The sequence below is a fragment of the Eleutherodactylus coqui genome, chromosome 1 (genome assembly GCF_035609145.1).
Source record: "Eleutherodactylus coqui strain aEleCoq1 chromosome 1, aEleCoq1.hap1, whole genome shotgun sequence".
Lineage (NCBI taxonomy): Eukaryota > Metazoa > Chordata > Amphibia > Anura > Eleutherodactylidae > Eleutherodactylus > Eleutherodactylus coqui.
In genome coordinates this window covers 82,671,521-82,689,836 of record NC_089837.1, presented here as the reverse complement: position 1 = coordinate 82,689,836, position 18,316 = coordinate 82,671,521, and the positions used below count along the sequence as shown (strand labels likewise).

Sequence of the window (18,316 nt, the reverse complement as noted above, 5' to 3'; positions counted from 1 at the left end):
AAATAACAGGGACTGCAAAAAGGAACAACTTTAGGAAATATACCATCTTTCCCTCCTGTCCCAAAGTCCTGAAACCAGAGGATCGTTTTAATAATCGTGAACAGAAATGGGCACAAAAGGATAATCAATAGAGATGAGCGAGTATACTCGCTAAGGCACATTACTCGAGCGAGTAGTGCCTTAGCCGAGTATCTCCCTGCTCGTCTCTAAAGATTCGGGGGCCTGCGCGGGTGACAGGTGAGTTGCGGCAGGGAGCGGGGGGTAGAGAGGGAGAGAGAGATCTCCCCTTTGTTCCTCCCTGCTCTCCCCCGCCTCTCCCCGCCCCCCGCCGACCCCCAAATCTTTAGAGACGAGCGGGGAGATACTCGGCTAAGGCACTACTCGCTCGAGTAATGTGCCTTAGCGAGTATACTCGCTCATCTCTAATAATCAACCGTTAAAATAAAAATTGATATAGTAATAACTTAAAATAAGAAAAAGAAACCGAAGTACATAAAGACTCCAACTCTTAGCCGAATATTTATTTGCTACGACTGCCAATACATCGAGCAAGGGGAAAATGTTGACTCGTCGTAGACCCACCATGCTACAAATATGGCAACGCGTTGTTTTTTTCTCTTTTATTTAGAGTAAGATGTGTTGACATCCAGCATGACAAAATTTGTACAAAGTTCACAATTTAAAAATGAAGTATCACAGCAACTTGTGATTCCACACATTTATCGCAAAATTAAAATGTCATCAACAAATCCATGCCGTGTAGTACAAAAATAAATCAAACTTCAGTTCCACAGAGAGCACAATAAATAGTTTATACAAAATTCTGTCTTAATAAATGATTACTTAAATTAAACGTAGAAATGAATATGAACAATAAGTTAGAATAAATAATAAACTTTGATGACTCACAATAATTCCATATGAAAGATCAGCATTCTAATATGTGACACTTTTTGTGATCCCTATATATAATAGTCACAGATAGGTTTTGATTTGATACAGTATCATGTACCACCATTAAATGAGCAGCAGGTTTGTGCTTAAAATCCCTTTCCATTGTACATAGGTGATAACAATAATATTCCCAACTGATACTATCTATTAATCTACTGAAAGCATTACTATATTGGCGAATAAGCTGCAGACACAATGCCGTGGAAAAGGCTAATGTCAGTATTAACAATGACCACCCCCTCCGGAGAAAGACAAGTCTTCTTCCGGGGCGATGTATGACATGGATATGGCAGAAGGTGAACATCAAGCACCTTGCTTCGGCTTTCGAAAAGGCAGTTCTGAGCATGACCGCTACGACTAAGAGCACAACAGAAAGACAGGCCTTTACAGAGAACATACTGCAAAGTCCCCCAAAGTAATTACATAATCTTCTCCCAGCTAGTTATTAAAGTCCTCTTGGAAAACTGTTAGCATTTGTACAGTGAATAGTATAAAGTGCCGCTGGGATATACATATATTTATACATATATATACCGAGGTTGAGTATTGTATTAGAATATTAGTTGTGAGATCCCTGTAACCTCCCATAACGATATTATTGAAACAGCCATCATCATGGCTTCCAGTATCTTTTGTCATTTTTTTTATATTTTTTATTTTTTTGTTATTTTTATTTCTTGTTAGTGTCACAAAGGCTATAGACACAAAAAAATTGCACACCTCCGTATATTATGGATATATAGGACAAGGTAAGTGCAAATTATCAACTGGCACATTGTGGGGACAATGACCCTGTAAGTCCTATTTTGCTAAAAATATTTTTTTTTTTACTTTTTTAAAAAACCCATCTTTTATTTCATAGCAAAATTCTAAAGTACATTGTACTTTCTGCATAACATCAACACATGGAAGGAAAAAGATATGCAATTTAAATAAAAAATAAGAATCCATTTGACATCTTTATAAACACAACACATCTTTGACTTAAAAAGTGGTCTTATGCATACGATTAGTGCAGTTGTTTAGAAGAACATAAATGATGCTAAAAGAACACAAAAAAGAAACAAAAATCTGCATTAAAATGAGCACAATTAAAAAAAAACTAAAACTAATAAGAAATAAAAAAGTAAGTGCTGTTTAAAGTTTGGTCTTCTAACACAATTTCACATTTTTTCCCAGGAAGGACGCTCCAACAACAATCCAATTTTTTTTCCTATTTTCTTTTTTGTTGGTTGTTGTCATGAGAGACAAACGCAACCTATATGGGGAAAAATGGTTTGACTTAAAAAGGTTCAAACTTAGATGGTCTACTTTTTCTGCTAACTCTATTTTTTTTTTGGAATTATTTCAGGGATCAGAAACGGGTTTTATTTTTTTGCATTACTTGTAAAACCCCCAATTAAATGAGAACACGATGAAAAAAGGCAACATAAAATGTATTAAAAATAGTGTCTTTCATCCTTGATCAAAAATGCAGGAATCCAGTACAAGTATATTTTTTGTGTAACACGCAGTTCAAAGGGAAATGAATCAATCCAGGAGTGAAGGGTGAGTAGTGGCTATTTCTCCAAAGTCTGTTTGAAAAATGATCAGTAGGAATTATCTCAACGTTCTCTTCCAATGTAGTTCAACAATGGAGGTTCCCATATTGAGATCAGATGAAGTTCAGTTATGAATGAAAAGTGCTTGTAAGCTGCTTTGACTTTCCCCCGTTAGGTTTTTCATACCTAGATGTTCCCTTACGTCAACAAAAATTCAGAGTAAGTATATCTTACAACTCTCGAATGTCCGTTCTTCAGAGTTTAAAAAGAAACTCAATTCATTGCCCCACTTGTATCGTCGACATTGGAAACCAAAAACATTCAGCCTTATACCTCAAAGGTCCTTAAAAAATAAAGCAATTTCACTTTACGGCTCGCTGTGAAACAGTATGCGCACCATGTTATATGTTCTTCCAAAACCTTAAAATCTCCAGTATTCAGAGACCAAATGAAATTTTTTTTTAGAAAGTGGCAGCAGATGGCAATACCATTTAGAAGTGGAATTTGTCTTCTCCAGTTCAAAATACTAAAACGTTGATCACCAAAGCATAAAAAAATCTACCCTCTGATTCTCTTCGGCAGCTTCCCTTTTTCAGAAATATATTTACCTTAAAAATGTGCATACATTAGCAGCTATAAACATTACATGGCATATCACACAATGTTAGCTTATATGAAAACGTACAAAATGTGAATGTATTCAAAATCTATTCAGCAGGTACTATTCTTAAAGCAAGACATAAAATCATCATGGAGTCTTGTAAGCATAACACTGTCTCAGAATGAATAAATATATATAACACTTTTCTGGTAGATTACAGCAGCAGAAAACAAGAGGCATCTTTATTTTGTTGTTCGAGCAAAACTTTCCGTTTAGACTTGTATTCCTCTTACAGCTTGCTTTATGTTTTCCAGAAGTGCCTTATTTTCCGGGCTTTGATAGCGATCTTGATTTGTATACATGTCCGTCAATGTGGTCACGTAGGCATCAAAATTTTGTTCGTTGATGGGATCCTACAAGATAGGAAACAGTCGGTATTATTTTAGAAGCATAGTTTTTGGTGTGGATGAGTTGTAATTTGACAACAATATTGTACAATGATAGAAAACAGATCTTGCTAAGCTAAACCGACCGTATGGTCTAAGGATAACCACCGGTGGGTGGTAAATGGAGTGTTATATTAACTGGTGCCTTCCGTTATTCCTAAGGCTTCACTCCGGTGTTCCAAGATGGCTGCATGGCTTGTTAGACTACTTGATGCACTCTGTGCATCGATAGTTTAAGACGTTACATGCTACTTGATTGGCCATTACTACGTGGGCAGCCCTGGCCAACCAGAAAGAAGCATGCAGTAACTGATTACTGATGCACGGTGTGTATTGAGTAGTCTAAAAAGGGGCACAGCCATCTTCAATCACCGGATCAGAGCCTGAGGAACAGGTAGATCGATGGCCTATATTTCCCCCTCTGGTCTGGGGACAAAATTTTGTCCCAGGTCTATAGGGTTGCTTTAAAAGAAAACATCAGGGGAAAAAATGATAGACTGTGTTATGACTAGTGCAAGGCCTAAGGGGTGGTGCAAGACTTCGAGAGCCAAATAACACTAAATACAGAAGTCATACATCATCTCTGTAGGCAATGTGGAGAAATCAAAGGAGGTAGGTTATTTATATCTATTTTCATATATTCAGGTCCAACATTATTATTTATGGGGCCCCTGTGCAACTTTGCAATACATACAAAAAGTTGGCATGGGTTGAGAATTACACAGAGTTCTACTCATTTAACAAAGATTTCCTTCACGTTTTTAACTAAAAAGCATTTGAAACAATGCCAAGTCTGAACCCATTGATAAAAATGTTGCATGTATCACAAGATTGTGCCAAAAATGCTGTGGGTTTTGCAATAACTGCAGCAAAACACAACAAAAAACTAGCATATGGGAAAAAAGAAAACAATTTAAAAGAAGCACAAAAATGAAATATAGAAAATGCAGTGTATATGCAGTATGAAGTAAATGGAGCTCATAGCTGCAACTTTAAAGGAAGCCTGTCACTAGGAATTAGGTCCCCACAACCAGGATGCTAGGAGGTTCCTAATGATGTTTCTTCATTTCCTGGCAGTTGTGGCATCATGAAGTAATCAAAACACATTGAAAGCTTTATTCCCATGCCTGTATAGAGTCACTAGTGTGGAGAAGTCACATTGGCCCTTCCCCCTCTTGGGTTGATTGATGTCTCGTAGGTATGTAATTACAAGTCACTTCCATCTGTGCACTGTTGATCCACAAGAAGTCACAGCGGGTGACTTGTGAAGACTTCCCAGGCCTTTGGGATGTCAGTCAACTCAGTAGAGGGATTTGCCAGCATGACTTCTGTAGAGAGTGGCTCCACTCACGTGACTTCAAAGTGGTGTTTCTACATGATTCTGCACCTGCCAGAAACTGAAAGAACATCACTGGCTACTTGCTACTTCCCTGGATAACAGGTCTGTGGTGATCCTGTGGCCTAAATCCCGATGATAGATTACCTTTAACCCCTTTAGTGGCACGCCCGGAAAATCTCTGAAAACTCTGTGTTGAAATGTGCTGAAGACTACCTAAACCTGCCACTGAAGGGGTTAATAGATCCCCTGGCAACGTCTTTCTTCATCCTAAACTAAGCAAATGCCTATGTCCTTCAATCTTTTTCTCCATATGTATAAACTCTGAAACTTTACCATAAACATCTGAATATTATCTGGAAAATTTGCCTTTTTTGAGTAAAATGTTTACATAGAAACTGATTCCCCTGGGAACAGCTATATATAGCTAGTTTCAGAAGATTTGAAATTAGATTTTTGGCTCCTAGTCTGTGATGATCAGCTGTTCGAGGGAATGTTGGGTGAGAAAGAAAAGCTGATTGTGAAAATGAACATGTAGAATCTATAGGTGAGCATTTTATCTAAGACTTTGCAGGTGAGTGCATTGTCTAGGCTGTGGATATATGATACAGTCTGATGGGTCCACTGAGAACCAGAATTCATGAGAACCAAAATTCCCTAAAATGTCTTTGATCATCTCTATAACCATGAGCAGGTATGCACACATTAAAGAAGACCTACGAGCTCTCCAGAAATGTCTGTTTCAGTTCATACATCTATTCTCCATTAATTATCTTTTCCTACAGCTCTGCATTGTGTCATTCTTCTGATATTCCTCCTAGAAATGTAGGAAATGACAATTGGGTGTTACCAGTTGGAGGTGTGACCCTACGCTATCTGAACCTGTTCAATTAATGCTGTCTTTGCAGAGACACATCCCTTTGACAGGGAGAGGTAATACCCAATTGTCAACTTATTCATACATTTCTAGAAGGAATAACAGACAAACGGTGCAGTGCAGAATTTTTACAAAAAATGCTCTAAAACTAATATTCCATTGGGAATACAAGTATTTACTAAAGCTCACATCTACAAGTATATGTGGATTTACTACCCTAATGCCCGCGACAGGAATTAAAGATCAATGCTGCATAACAGACAGATGGAATATGGACCACATATTAATTATGTTGTAAAAGTATAAAACTTAATTAAAATGACCATTAAAAAAGCTGAGTACGATTACAGTATATTTTGTGCATTTACATTGTCGTTGTTGGTTTTCCTTGTAATTTCCATTGAGAACTTACTGAATACCTACAGTAGATAATGTAGATAAAGCTGGGACTGCAAGGACAACTTTATCACCACGGCATTGTAACATAATACTTTACAGCAATGTTGTAGTTTACGGTAATTTAAATAGGCAATTTGTATTACTTTTATGGTTGTCCTGGAGATATAGTTTCATGCAGCTTTGGGTGACAGTTGCAAACACAACACATTGCAATTAGCTCTATTCCTTGTACATTTAAGAAGTGCAATTAAACTGAAGTGTCAAAGTACTTCCATAAGATAATGCAGACTTTGCGGAAAAGTCTTCTTCTAATACAAAAATAATCTTTGGCACGAAGGCATGGAGAAAACTGTGGATGAGAGATATCATTCTCTGCTGAAGAACATCAAGGAAATGATTAGAGAAGACAACAATGCATTCGGATAGAGGTGCAGAAGACCTTAACTGAGTTCTTCCAGATCTCATTTTAGACCCAGCGTGCTAGAATTGGAGTTAGGCAGCAATGGTGATATTGATTCACATTACAGTAGGTTATTGACTGCATTGGTCTAGCAGAGGAACCTAAAACAATTATCCAGGCAGTAAGAACAAGTTTCAAAATTGAGTACATCAGTGAACCTCATTAATAGTAGAACCTGATGGAACCCAGAGGACCTGGATTCAAGGAAGAAAATAGTCTTTCCAGACCATATTAAAATAATAATAAAATATTTTTTTCTGGGCCCTTATAGGACCCATTTATACAAAAAGTTTCTAAGTCATAAGATAAGACACCCAGAATGTATATGCCAGTTGAAGATATGGGCTTTGCAAGGGACTCCCAAGAATACTTTCTCATCACAGGCAATTTGAAATAGGAAAGAAACGGTCATTTATCTTTGGATTGTCCTCTCAGATTTTTCGAAGTTGGTCAAACATTTTGTTGGAAGATTTGTATATTTTCTTTCACAGGAGCAAATGAAGGAATATAATTTAAAAGTTCTCCTTATCTACTGGATCAGCTCTGCTTCTCTAAGAATGATAATGTTTATCCTGGGTCTTCTCATCTCCTGTATACCATCAATCAAGCGGCCTCCAGCCGCACCAGAGGTCTTCAATGTTCTCTAGATTAAAAATTTTCTAAAAACATTTTGGGTAAACTATGTCAGTTTCCATCTAGGATTCCATTGTGGAACTTGAACATAGTACTTTGAGACTAGCTGATTTCAGAAATATCCCTTAAATTCCTCACGTACTGTAGCATACTTATCATAGAGGCAGAACTCATTTCCCTACTATAAGGCCTGGACCGAACTCTTGCTTCCCAGCAGAATCATAGCATTTTCTGGCAGCCACTACTGGGGGTGAGTTCACTGCTTAGAGATTTTTACAGCATCCCTTGACTTCAGTGGTATCTGTATAAATTCATATGCACTGAACTCCCCCTAGTGGTGGCTACAGGCTGTAAGGGATACATTTATCAACGTATCTATGTTTGTTGTCTGACAAAAAACGGAAAAAATGTTTTTCATAACGAGCAGTTCATGTGCGCCAATCAGCGAGATCAGCACTCATCTACTAGGCCTTCACAGAGGCTGCTTCATACTCTATTAGGAGATAAGTGGTTGCTAATATGATCATTTGTTCCCATAGAGCTGTCATTTGTCAGCTGCACATCCCCTCGTTTAAACAGGGAGATCTACAACCAACCAGTGAGCATTTTCATGCCTGAATAAATGAACTGATCAGCTGATGAATGAACATTTGTTGATCATTTACATTTTCACCTACCCCAAATATCAGACAAAAGAGTTGAATTTTAATGCCTAATACCTTTGTTCTTCCTGAAGATAAGCCACCATTGGAAGAGTCTGGCTGCGGCTTTCTTCATAGTCCCCAAGGAAAGCATATGAATGCACTATTCAGCCAAGCAGTCATGTATATGGGGGAGTCAAGAGGAATAGCTGTTCAGATGAACAAACTATTGAAGGTATACCGGCAGCTTTAATGCCTTTTTACATGACCCAATTGGCATGAGTTTTTACTCAAACGTTCATTCGCCCAACAAGTGGGCCAAGAAGAGGTACAACGATCAGCCCACAAAAATGTGAACACTCGTTGGCTGATCATTGTTTTCAGCAAGCATTTTTATGCTTGCTGATCATCTGTACATCTCCATAAGTGAGAGAGATGTACAGTGAGTCTAAATGGACAAAAAATCATACTAACGATCATTTGTCCCCATAACAGTGATTCATGTCCCATATAAAACAAAAGTAAATACGCACTCATATGTTAATCCATTGGTCAAGGATTTGTAAAAGTACCCATAGGTCCTGTCCAGATTCAAATTGGAAACAGAATTTTTTTTGCTACTGTATATTTGTGTCCAAATGCCGTATCTAAAAAAGAAGAAGACTTCATTGCCTGTATGTACATAGGTAGCTGTGTCACTGTCTTCTTACAAAAGATTTCATCCTTCAGAAAACATTACCAACTCCTTATCTTGTATTAGGGAACAAACACAGGTTGCCAGGCTAGCAAGATTTCAGTTGTGAGATAGATAAGGATCACTATTTTATCTTGTGAACAGCTCAAAGAGAGATCCCATTGCAAAGTCTCTGAACGCTCAAAACACTCAATCAGTGGCTGAATTTCGGGCTAAGAGTGTTTCTGCTCCATTGAGCAGATATGAAGAGCAGTGATGTTGATGCCGGCAATCCTTTTCACCTTCTTCAAATAGTACAAGCTGAATGTTATTTTGAACAACATCGTCCTGACAGCCCGACAGAGATGTCATCAGTGATGTCCTATAAGCCTTCTACATTGGAAGCCCACGTGACAGGTTTTACGGGATGTCACCGTGTCTTCTAGCTCAGTAATATCACCTGTGAGATGCTGTGGTGCATCGAAAACTATATAAAAATAATAACCCGGAAAACCCCTTTAAGAGTCGTTTTACACAAAGCAATTTGCTCTGGTAGATAGGTGCCAATCAACTAGATCAGCAGTCATCACACCAGGCCTTTACAAAGGGCGATTCAGACTGTAATTGGAACGATTGTTAATATGATCGTTCATCCTCATAGAGCTGTCATCGGTCAGCTGTACATGTCCCCATTCTTAAAGAGAAATGTACAGTCATACACAAAACATTTTTGTACTTGCCTAAACAAGCTGAACTGTCAATGACGAAAGTTTGCCCATTTGTTCGCTGATTGGTTGCACTTTAAAGGCCCATTTACATGCAACGATTATTGCTCAAAATTCGTTCAAATGACCGAATTTGAGCGATAATCGTTATATGTAAACACGGTCATCGGGCACTTTTCGTTTGAACAATGATTTTAATTTAAACTGTTGTTCTCTGTGCCATGAGGAATAAAGGTTTTTAAGGAAACTTCTTTAACTTTGCACGGATTGATGCTGCCTTTTATTAGTATTTAGTAAACTTAAAATCCATTGTTCAGCTACTGGAGATCAAGCAAACAGCTTTATCTGTCAGTAGACAGCAGACTGTTATCTCCGCGGGGAGTCGGCAGTTAACATTGTATTCTGCCGACACCCACGATCAATCACATGCTGGGCTCTGCAAACAGCTCCTGGAGGCCCTTTTACTTGTAAATGAAGAAGATAAAGTGTTAATGGCTGAAAAACTTTCAATCTTGCAATTGTGTGAAAGATTATCTTTGTGTGTGTAAATGGGCCTTAACACAGCTAGAAGATCGGGCAAAGGAAAGTTGAAACATGTGAAAAGCCATATAGAAGGATTTTAGGTAACACTTCTTTGGAGATCAAAAAAGATCAAGGCCTATGTGACTGGAGAGAATTTTAGTTTTTGACGACCATTTCACTTTACTAATGCACTGTTGTGTTTCCTATAGAACAGTCGGAAGCAAAAGAAACATATGTGATGCTATAAAGCCCCATGTTATCACTTTATGCAGTTTTGTAGCAATATTGGTCCTACATAGCATAGTATAAGGATTCAGTATTATTTTGTACTTCTCCTCTTTTATGATATGTAGGACAAAATCATAACAGTATTGCAAATAATACCCAGAAAAGTCAATAAGAAAACATATTTATATACAGTGCAAATACATCCATACAATGTACAGTAGGACAAAGGCAGCAACATGAAAAGGAAGACGTTTTTGACACTGCAACAAGAATCACAAGGTTATGTTTGTTGTACTGCCCCTGCTTGAAATATTCGCAGACCCATATTGTAACGAAATGTCTTAAGATGTATGAAAATATATCTGTCTTTATATGTCACATGAAAGGAAAATAACTATGTTTAAAACCATAAAATGATGGTATTGCATGTGCAGCATTTTGTTCCTGTGTTGTGATTTAAAAAAAACAAAAACGTATGTACTATTCCTATATCAGCATTATTTAGTAAATCCATCCCTAAAGATTGTTGTACATAACAGAGGTATAAGGATAGCTTCAGATGAAGGGTATGGTCCAGCTCACAGAAGCTTACAGGTTGGAGGAGAACATGGAGTAACAAATTATGACTTGGTTTGTTGATGGTTGGGCAATCCACATAACACAAATCATTCATGGAAACCAGGTTAACAACATAGGTTGGTTGCACTGGGAGAATATGGTGACTAGGATAACTCCACATTAACAACACTAACAATATGAGTCTCCAGAAAGATGGAAAATGAAAGGTTGGTTGATTGATTGATGCTGAGAGAAGCTCTAATCAAGTACGACCATGAATTCCAAAGATGAGGTTCAGCCCTATTGGAATCTTGAAGATGTGCATGGGATGAGCTATTGAGAAAAGAAAAGAGGAGTAGACCATGGGTAGAGTTCAAGATGTGGTTTCATTAGTATTTGGATCTTGAGACATAAGTTACGTACATTTAGCTCAGTGTGGCAAAAGTATGTAGGAAAAGCTGAAGAACAGGAGTGAAGAACAAGAGAATGGACACCCAAAAAATACATAAAACATGGCGACAGCATACTGGTGTTTGTGTATTTACTAACACCGTATCATAGAACTTCTTAGTCAAGTTTTGGAAAATAGATGAAAATAGATAAAAAAGAAGACATAGATAGGAATGAACATGGAAAAGTAGATGATGTAACGCTGATGGAATAGTGAGAAGAAGGAGTTCTCACCAGATATGGAATATCCTATGTCCTACTCAAGTTTTTAGTCAAGCACCATTGATAGAGCAAAACCGTGTCTCGACAATGCCCACTGATAATTGAAGAAGGTTCTCTCAGTCATTACTTTGTCTATCTGATCAAAAGCTTGAGCAGAAAATAGAAAGGTTCATGTGTGATGGTAGACTTAATATAACTGATGATGAGGTTCACAGATTAGTTATGAAAACAAGACAATAAAAAAATGTACAGGAAACAAGAACCAGACATATCGGCCAAAGAGTGGAAATGATGGTCATGTATCAGGAGACAACCAAAACACAATGAGTACTGTATAAAGGAGGGAAACCACTGTTTTACATACCAAGGTAATTAAAGTAGCCACTCTATCTGATCAATGACAAAATCGATCTTAAAATATTCTATGATGGACACACGAGAATTACTCACCATATGGGGTAGTTGGATATTAGCTAGACTATGAATTAAAGACTGGCTTAGATTGGCCAGTTCATGCAGAAGAGACTCGTTTTGCTGCTCAATGACTTTGTTTTCTTCTTCTATTGTTTTCAGGTTACTCTCCATTGTTGTAATCTATAAAGTACAAAGAGGTGCAAAATACAACACAAAGTATTATAAAACATCACCATGGTGCTATCAATAATACTACCAGTTAGGTCTAAGGATGGTAAGTGCAATCATAATAGTAATTGTTATGTTAAGTAGTCAAATGATTAAATGGTTGAAAATAATTAGTTAAATGTGTTCTTAACTGCATTCCTAATTTCTTAACCAATATTCAATTCTTATAGGAATAATTAAATAAAAATGGCATATTTATCTCTTTATGTAGATGTAGCAAAGGTGAATGTGTCAGTTTTGTTATTGGGATAACACTATAGTTAAAGGTAAATTTATAAGCTTTAATATAAATGGCATATAAGTGAAAAAAATCTTAGCAACCAATTTATCATTACAACTTTTGCGTCCTTCAGCTGCTAGGTTTCTTCCTTCTGTATATCAATGGTTGCATCGCAGCCTGTATATGCTCTACCTCCCTATACCGTATGTGAGCTTTACTCTGCATGTTCTACTTTGTGTAAGAAAATTAGATCTGTGTGGTCCGATCTGACATACTTATAGGTGTGCTGTTCTTGGTATCAAAATACTAACGACCACCTGTCCGTGAGTGAGTAACTGTGTGAGTTACGTCATGTGATCAGTCACCTAGGCTCTGAGCTCTGCTACTGATCACATGACAATGACATCATCACAGGTCCTTCATCCCTGTGGAGATTACAGACAGATTACATTCCCTACAAACCCTCGCAACCTCTGTTGCTATGGAATACTAATGACCACCTGTCAGTAAGTGAGTGACTGTGTCAGTTACGTGTGAAGATGCTACCATCATGGGATCAGTAACCAGGGCTCTTAGCTCCGTCCCTTATCACATGATAGTGATGTCATCACAGGTCCCAAAACAGGCGGAGCTTTACACCAGCCCTGTGCTTACAGGACCTGTGATTATGTCACCACCATGTGATCAGTCACCTGACCAGGGGGTGATCAGTGTGTCCAGGACTCTGCTGTGGCGGTTGTGATCCCTGTTGTATGGGATGAAGAATGTATGTTGTAGAGCTGTATGTGATGTTCATGAAGTGGAGCTGTATGTGTGTGATGTGCATATACCACAGCTGTATGTGTGTGATCTGCATGTAGCAGAGTTCTGTCTGTGTGACATGCATGTAGCAGAGCTGTGTATGTGACGTACATGTACCAGAGCTGTGTGATGTGCATTTAGCAGAGCTGTGTGTGACGTGCATGCAGCAGAGCTGTGTGTGACATGCATGCAGCAGAGTTGTGTATGTGTGACGTGCACGTAGTAGAGTTGTGTGTGTGTGACATGCGTGTAGCAGAACTGTATTCGATGTAAATGTAGCACAGCTGTGTGTGTGACATGCATGTAGCTGAGGTGTGTGTGACATGCATGTAGCAGAGCTGTATGTGTGTGATGTGCATGTAGTAGAGCTGTATGTGTTTGACGTTCATGTACCAGAGCTGTGTCTGTGTGACGTGTATGTAGAAAAGCTGTGTGTGTGAAGTGCATGTAGCAGAGCTGTGTGTGTGTGTGGGACATGCATGTAGCAGAGCTGAGTGTGTGTGACATGCATGTAGCAGAGCTGTGTAGCGCATTGTGCCACCAAAAACACTGGTACTAAAATTTCTTAATAATTACTAGTGCTCTATAGTTATCTATTTCTGAAGGCATAGAGTGATGGTTCTTCATTTTCCATATTATATAGCAGTGCATGTTTTATACTTTGTATACCATGTTATAAGGCATAATCCTGCCCCCAGCATGTTGATATTATATGTAATTGACAGAAAAGTGTTCCTTTCCTGCTCATCTGCTAACTGCATGATATCAAGGTGTCCCACAGAAATGACATCATCAGCTGACGTCAGCCTCACGTTTTCAACCCTGGTTCTCAAAAACTCACATTACAGATTGCTTGACATGATGATAGCATGATCTATTTGCTAAACAGGGAATTAATATTACTGAAATGATAAATTGTTGGATATGTTGGGTGCTCTCACACAGATATTCATATTGTTATTAATATAGTATATTGTTTTATAGCATTTTTAATGAATAGCTTTACCTGTCATGCAATGCCCTATTAGGCCCTGTTTTTGCTTGAAGTTACTTTAAAGAAACATTTACCTAAAATATGTAACTCTTTAGCCAAAATGGCCAAAACAATGAAAACTGTAGTCCAATGTTTCCAAATGTAAAATAATGTACTTTGGGAGAAGGAATTCTCGGGCTGGGTATCGTAAGTTCTGTAGTAGCCAGGACTTCAGAAGAGAAGGATTTAGGGGTTCTGATATCTGACAGCTTCAAAATGAGTCAACAAAGTGGCTAAGCAGTAGGAGAACCAAATAGGCTACTTGTTTGTATAGACAGGGTCAAAACCAGTAGAAATGGGGATTGATGTTACCTCTATGCTATTTAGAATCCCAGAATGTCTATGACTTATATTCTCTTTCTTCTCCTCTCACTTTCTAAAACTCAACATGGAAAAAATTGAATTCATCATCTTTCTCCCAACTTACCAACCCCTCTACTAGGCCTACCTATCAGGGTTAAAGGCTTCATACATCCCCTAGTCCCTTGTGTCTACTGTCTCTGGTAACCTTTGATTTTGTCCTGTCGTTCAAACCGTACGTACAAGCGCTCACCATATCCTGCCACCTGCAACTCAAAAACATCTCTTGGATACGATCTTTCCTCAAGTTTGAGTCAACAAAAATGCTAGTGCATGCTCTCATCATCTCTAGACTACTACAACATCCTTGTCTATGGCCTCCCATCCAAGAGTCTTACACCCATCCAATCCATTCTCATTTCTGCTGCCAGACTATTCCACCTCTCTTCTCATTACTCCATAGCCTCTCGCCTCTGCCAATCAGTTCACTGGCTATCCAATATCCTGAGAATTCCATTCAAAATATTATCAATTGCACACAAGGTTGTCCACAACTGGTCCCTTCAATACAGCTGTGTCTACAACCTGTCTCCTTCATACATCTCTAACCTAACCTTCCAATACCTCCCCACTTGTAATCTTCGGTCACCACAAGACTTCCTTCTTTGTTCTGTTCTTCTCTGCTCCTTATGGACTCATCTCTAAGACGTCTCCTATGCATCCCCTATACTCTAGAACTCACTACCCAAAAATGTGAGACTCCCCCACTTTTGAAACCTTCAAAAGCAACCTGAAAATCTATCTATTTAGAAAAGCCTACAACTGACAACAAATACTACTACTACCACACTACCATATGAGCAGCCTCTACTATCGCCTACCGATCCTTCCCCCTTCCCTTGTATATTGTAAGCCCTCAGTTTGTCACCTATTTAGTTCATGTTTATTGTTCTTGTTTTTAGCTTATGTCATATATTTGAACCCATGTTTTTATATGTACAGCGCCCCGGAACCAATGGTAATTTAAATTAAATATTAATAATTGTGATCCTGCTGTATAGAGCTCTGGTGAGAACACATCTGTGTTCAGTTCTGGAGACCTGCCCTACAGAAAGATATTGATAAAGTAGAACGAGTGGAAAGATCGGTTACAAAATGGTGGAATGTCTGAAGTATAAAAAAAAACTTATCAGAAGAGACCTAAATAACTTAATTTATAAAGCCCGGAGGAAAGAAGAAAAATATGTGTGTGTGGAATGGTCAAAACCTTTAATATGTTAAAGGTTTAAATAAGTTTCAGGATGGAAATGCTTTTAATAAGAAACTGAAGAACAACTAGGGGGCACAATCTGGAATAAGTTGTGGAAGATCAGAAGATCTGACATCAATCTTCTATGTTCTAAAATGATATTATATGTAGATGTAATTGATATAATATTAGATGATATTCACTATAACTAAAGAAAAACTTTTATGTCCTAATTTTTGTTTTATGTCTTGAGCCCTTACTAAGCAAAACTACCTTTGTATACAATGTGAAAATAGTAGATAAAAAACTTTGAAATCAAACACTACTTATGAATAACTTTTATTCTTCGAAGGCTGAATTTCGTGTAAGTTACATGGAAAAATCACACAACCTCCCCTCCCGTGTAACTTACATGAAATTGGTATTCATCAACACAGGGTTCTTGGCAAGCAACAGGACGCTCGTCCAGTACCTAGTGGGAGGGAGCAGAAGCTGAAAAGGGGGCAGAGAATGAAGCAAAAGAGGTGGAACTGATTCAAGTGAGCAAAATAATGGACATGTGTGTCAACGGCCAGCATGAGTCTCTTTTGGAACCAGTTGATAGATTTGTTAGACTAGCCATCCGACTAGGCCAACCGGTCAATTGAAATGGTCAAGATTGTAAGCCAGCACTCTTCAGTAATGGCTTAGGTGATGCTTAGAATTGATGGTTGTTTGGAAAATCATTAGTAATGTGTGTGCTTTTTTAGTTCCACCTCTTTGTTAAAAATCATAACCACTAAATTCTATTATACAAACATAACTATTCTACTACAATTTACGTCAATAATTGCAAGTCTGTAGACAATAGGCAGTTCTTATTTTGTTCTACTTGTTGTCAATATTACTTTTATCTGAACTTTTTTTTTTTTTTTTTACCAAATTTGGGTTAAATTAAGGTCAAATTGAATATTTTTGTTATGTTCTTTTAACAGTGCCACACGCTTTAATGTAACACTTAAAAATGGCCACCGAGTTCTCATCCTCACCCTTACCCTCCATGTAAATAATTTTTTTCCCCGATCTGTCCATAAATACATCTGATGTCTTGGTTGATGAATACCATGCAGCCAGCATGATTATGTGGCCACAGAAGACGGTATTTACAGAAGTACGGATGCACTCACGTATGTCACATAGAGATGTAATCCGGATTTTTCATGCACATGCATGTCACAAAGAAACAGTGCAGGCTTTAAAAAGAAAAATATTACAATGACAATGATAATTCAGATTTAGTAGTACAGTCTGAAATGCTACTGTGTTGTTAACTATCCATGTTACAGTAAGCAAAAGTGACCAAAAAGGGTGAAGTTCACTTTGGAACAATGACCAGGGCATGCATGAAGTATGGGTGAGTATGAGAATAAAAGCTTTATTGCATTATTTTTTTTTAGTATTTGGTTCTTAAATTTATGAATAAGTTAGTGGCATCTCATATAGGGAACTCGTACATAGCAAAGTTGTATGATCTCTCGGCAAAGCCCGTAATAGCGTTGTTTTTGAAATTACCTAAGCAAGACATTTTCAATATTGCTTATAGAAAACTGTTACCTGAGTTCTCAGCTTAATCATATCAGATTCCATCTGGGAATTGGACTCATTTAGTTCCTTTATTTCTTCATCCAATTGTTTTATTTCCTCATCATTTTCTATACCTAAGGGGATATTAAAAGAAAATATGTAATAGAGTTGTAAACTATCAAGCATCACCGGTAACGCTTGTATTAACAACATTATTGATAAAGCATAGTTAGAACAGAAGATTTAGAATTTAATGAGCCCTGTGAGAAGTATAAAAAATAAGATAATCTATGCAACTTTAGAGCCATATATTGCAACCTAGTGGTGGACTCAAGGTGATCTGGGCCCCCAGGCATTAAAGTTCATGGACCCCTTTACCAATCAGTAGAGGCATGTTTCACTTGGTATTGGTTAATTGCATTTGTGGAGCACTTATCCTTTGCTCTGCACTAGCCACTGCTCTAGTACTCCCTGATTGTCTTTTCGGTGCTGCAGTGATGATCTCACCGACTATCCATATGACTGCTGAGGCCAGTGATTGGCTGCAGTTGTCATGCTGGGAGTTTGACATTTCATGACAGCAGGTAGACAGAGCACCAGCAATGATGTTATAGACTACCCACATGACCGCTAAGGCCAGTGATTGGCTGTGGTGATGACACAGGTAATGGGTGACGTCACCACTGCAGTACCAAAAAACAAAGACTGGTGGAGAGCACTAGAGATGTGGTACTAGAATGGGAGCAGAATGAACAGGTGAGTTCTAAAATGATATGTAGCTTTAATTAAATCTGTGGGAATCTTGGAATACCACTTTAGGGAGTATTGTATCTGAGAAAAATGTCATTGGCCACCTTTGGCCATTGACCCTTAGGCTTTGCTCAAACTATTAGACCACCACTGCTTAAGCTCGTAGACAAATAGATAATTTGCTCGTATTTAGTAAGAGTTTTTCCCATTTTCAGATCCTTTAATTGTTGAGTATTATCTTTATTTCAATGAGAAGAAGAGGAAATTATGGTCAGTTGACTCTTCTTAACCAAGATCACGTATTATAGTTCCATTTTTAAGAAACATCTATGCAAGAGCCATAAAATAACTTGAAGACATCATCTGGGCATTTCAATCTATAGCCTACCCTTAAGATAAACCATCAGTGTATGATTGTTGGGTATCTGATCCCTACTCAATGGACCATGGTGCTGTATATCTAGGTACAGAATTGTAATTATAAAGGTATAC

At 38.0% G+C, this 18,316-nt stretch overlaps 1 protein-coding gene across 1 annotated transcript in view; it reads right to left on the bottom strand.

The window, feature by feature from the left end:
• Positions 1–3,277: 3,277 nt before the first annotated feature.
• MYT1L (myelin transcription factor 1 like) overlaps positions 3,278–18,316 on the bottom strand; it is a 180,198-nt gene continuing 165,159 nt past the window's right edge. The window contains exons 17-20 of the mRNA XM_066596421.1: positions 17,105–17,208; positions 15,924–15,983; positions 11,717–11,860; positions 3,278–3,509 (exon numbers count right to left, since the gene is read on the bottom strand). Coding sequence (XP_066452518.1) covers positions 3,369–3,509; positions 11,717–11,860; positions 15,924–15,983; positions 17,105–17,208 — 449 coding nt within the window. The 3' untranslated portion in view covers positions 3,278–3,368. The remainder of the gene's footprint in view (positions 3,510–11,716; positions 11,861–15,923; positions 15,984–17,104; positions 17,209–18,316) is intronic.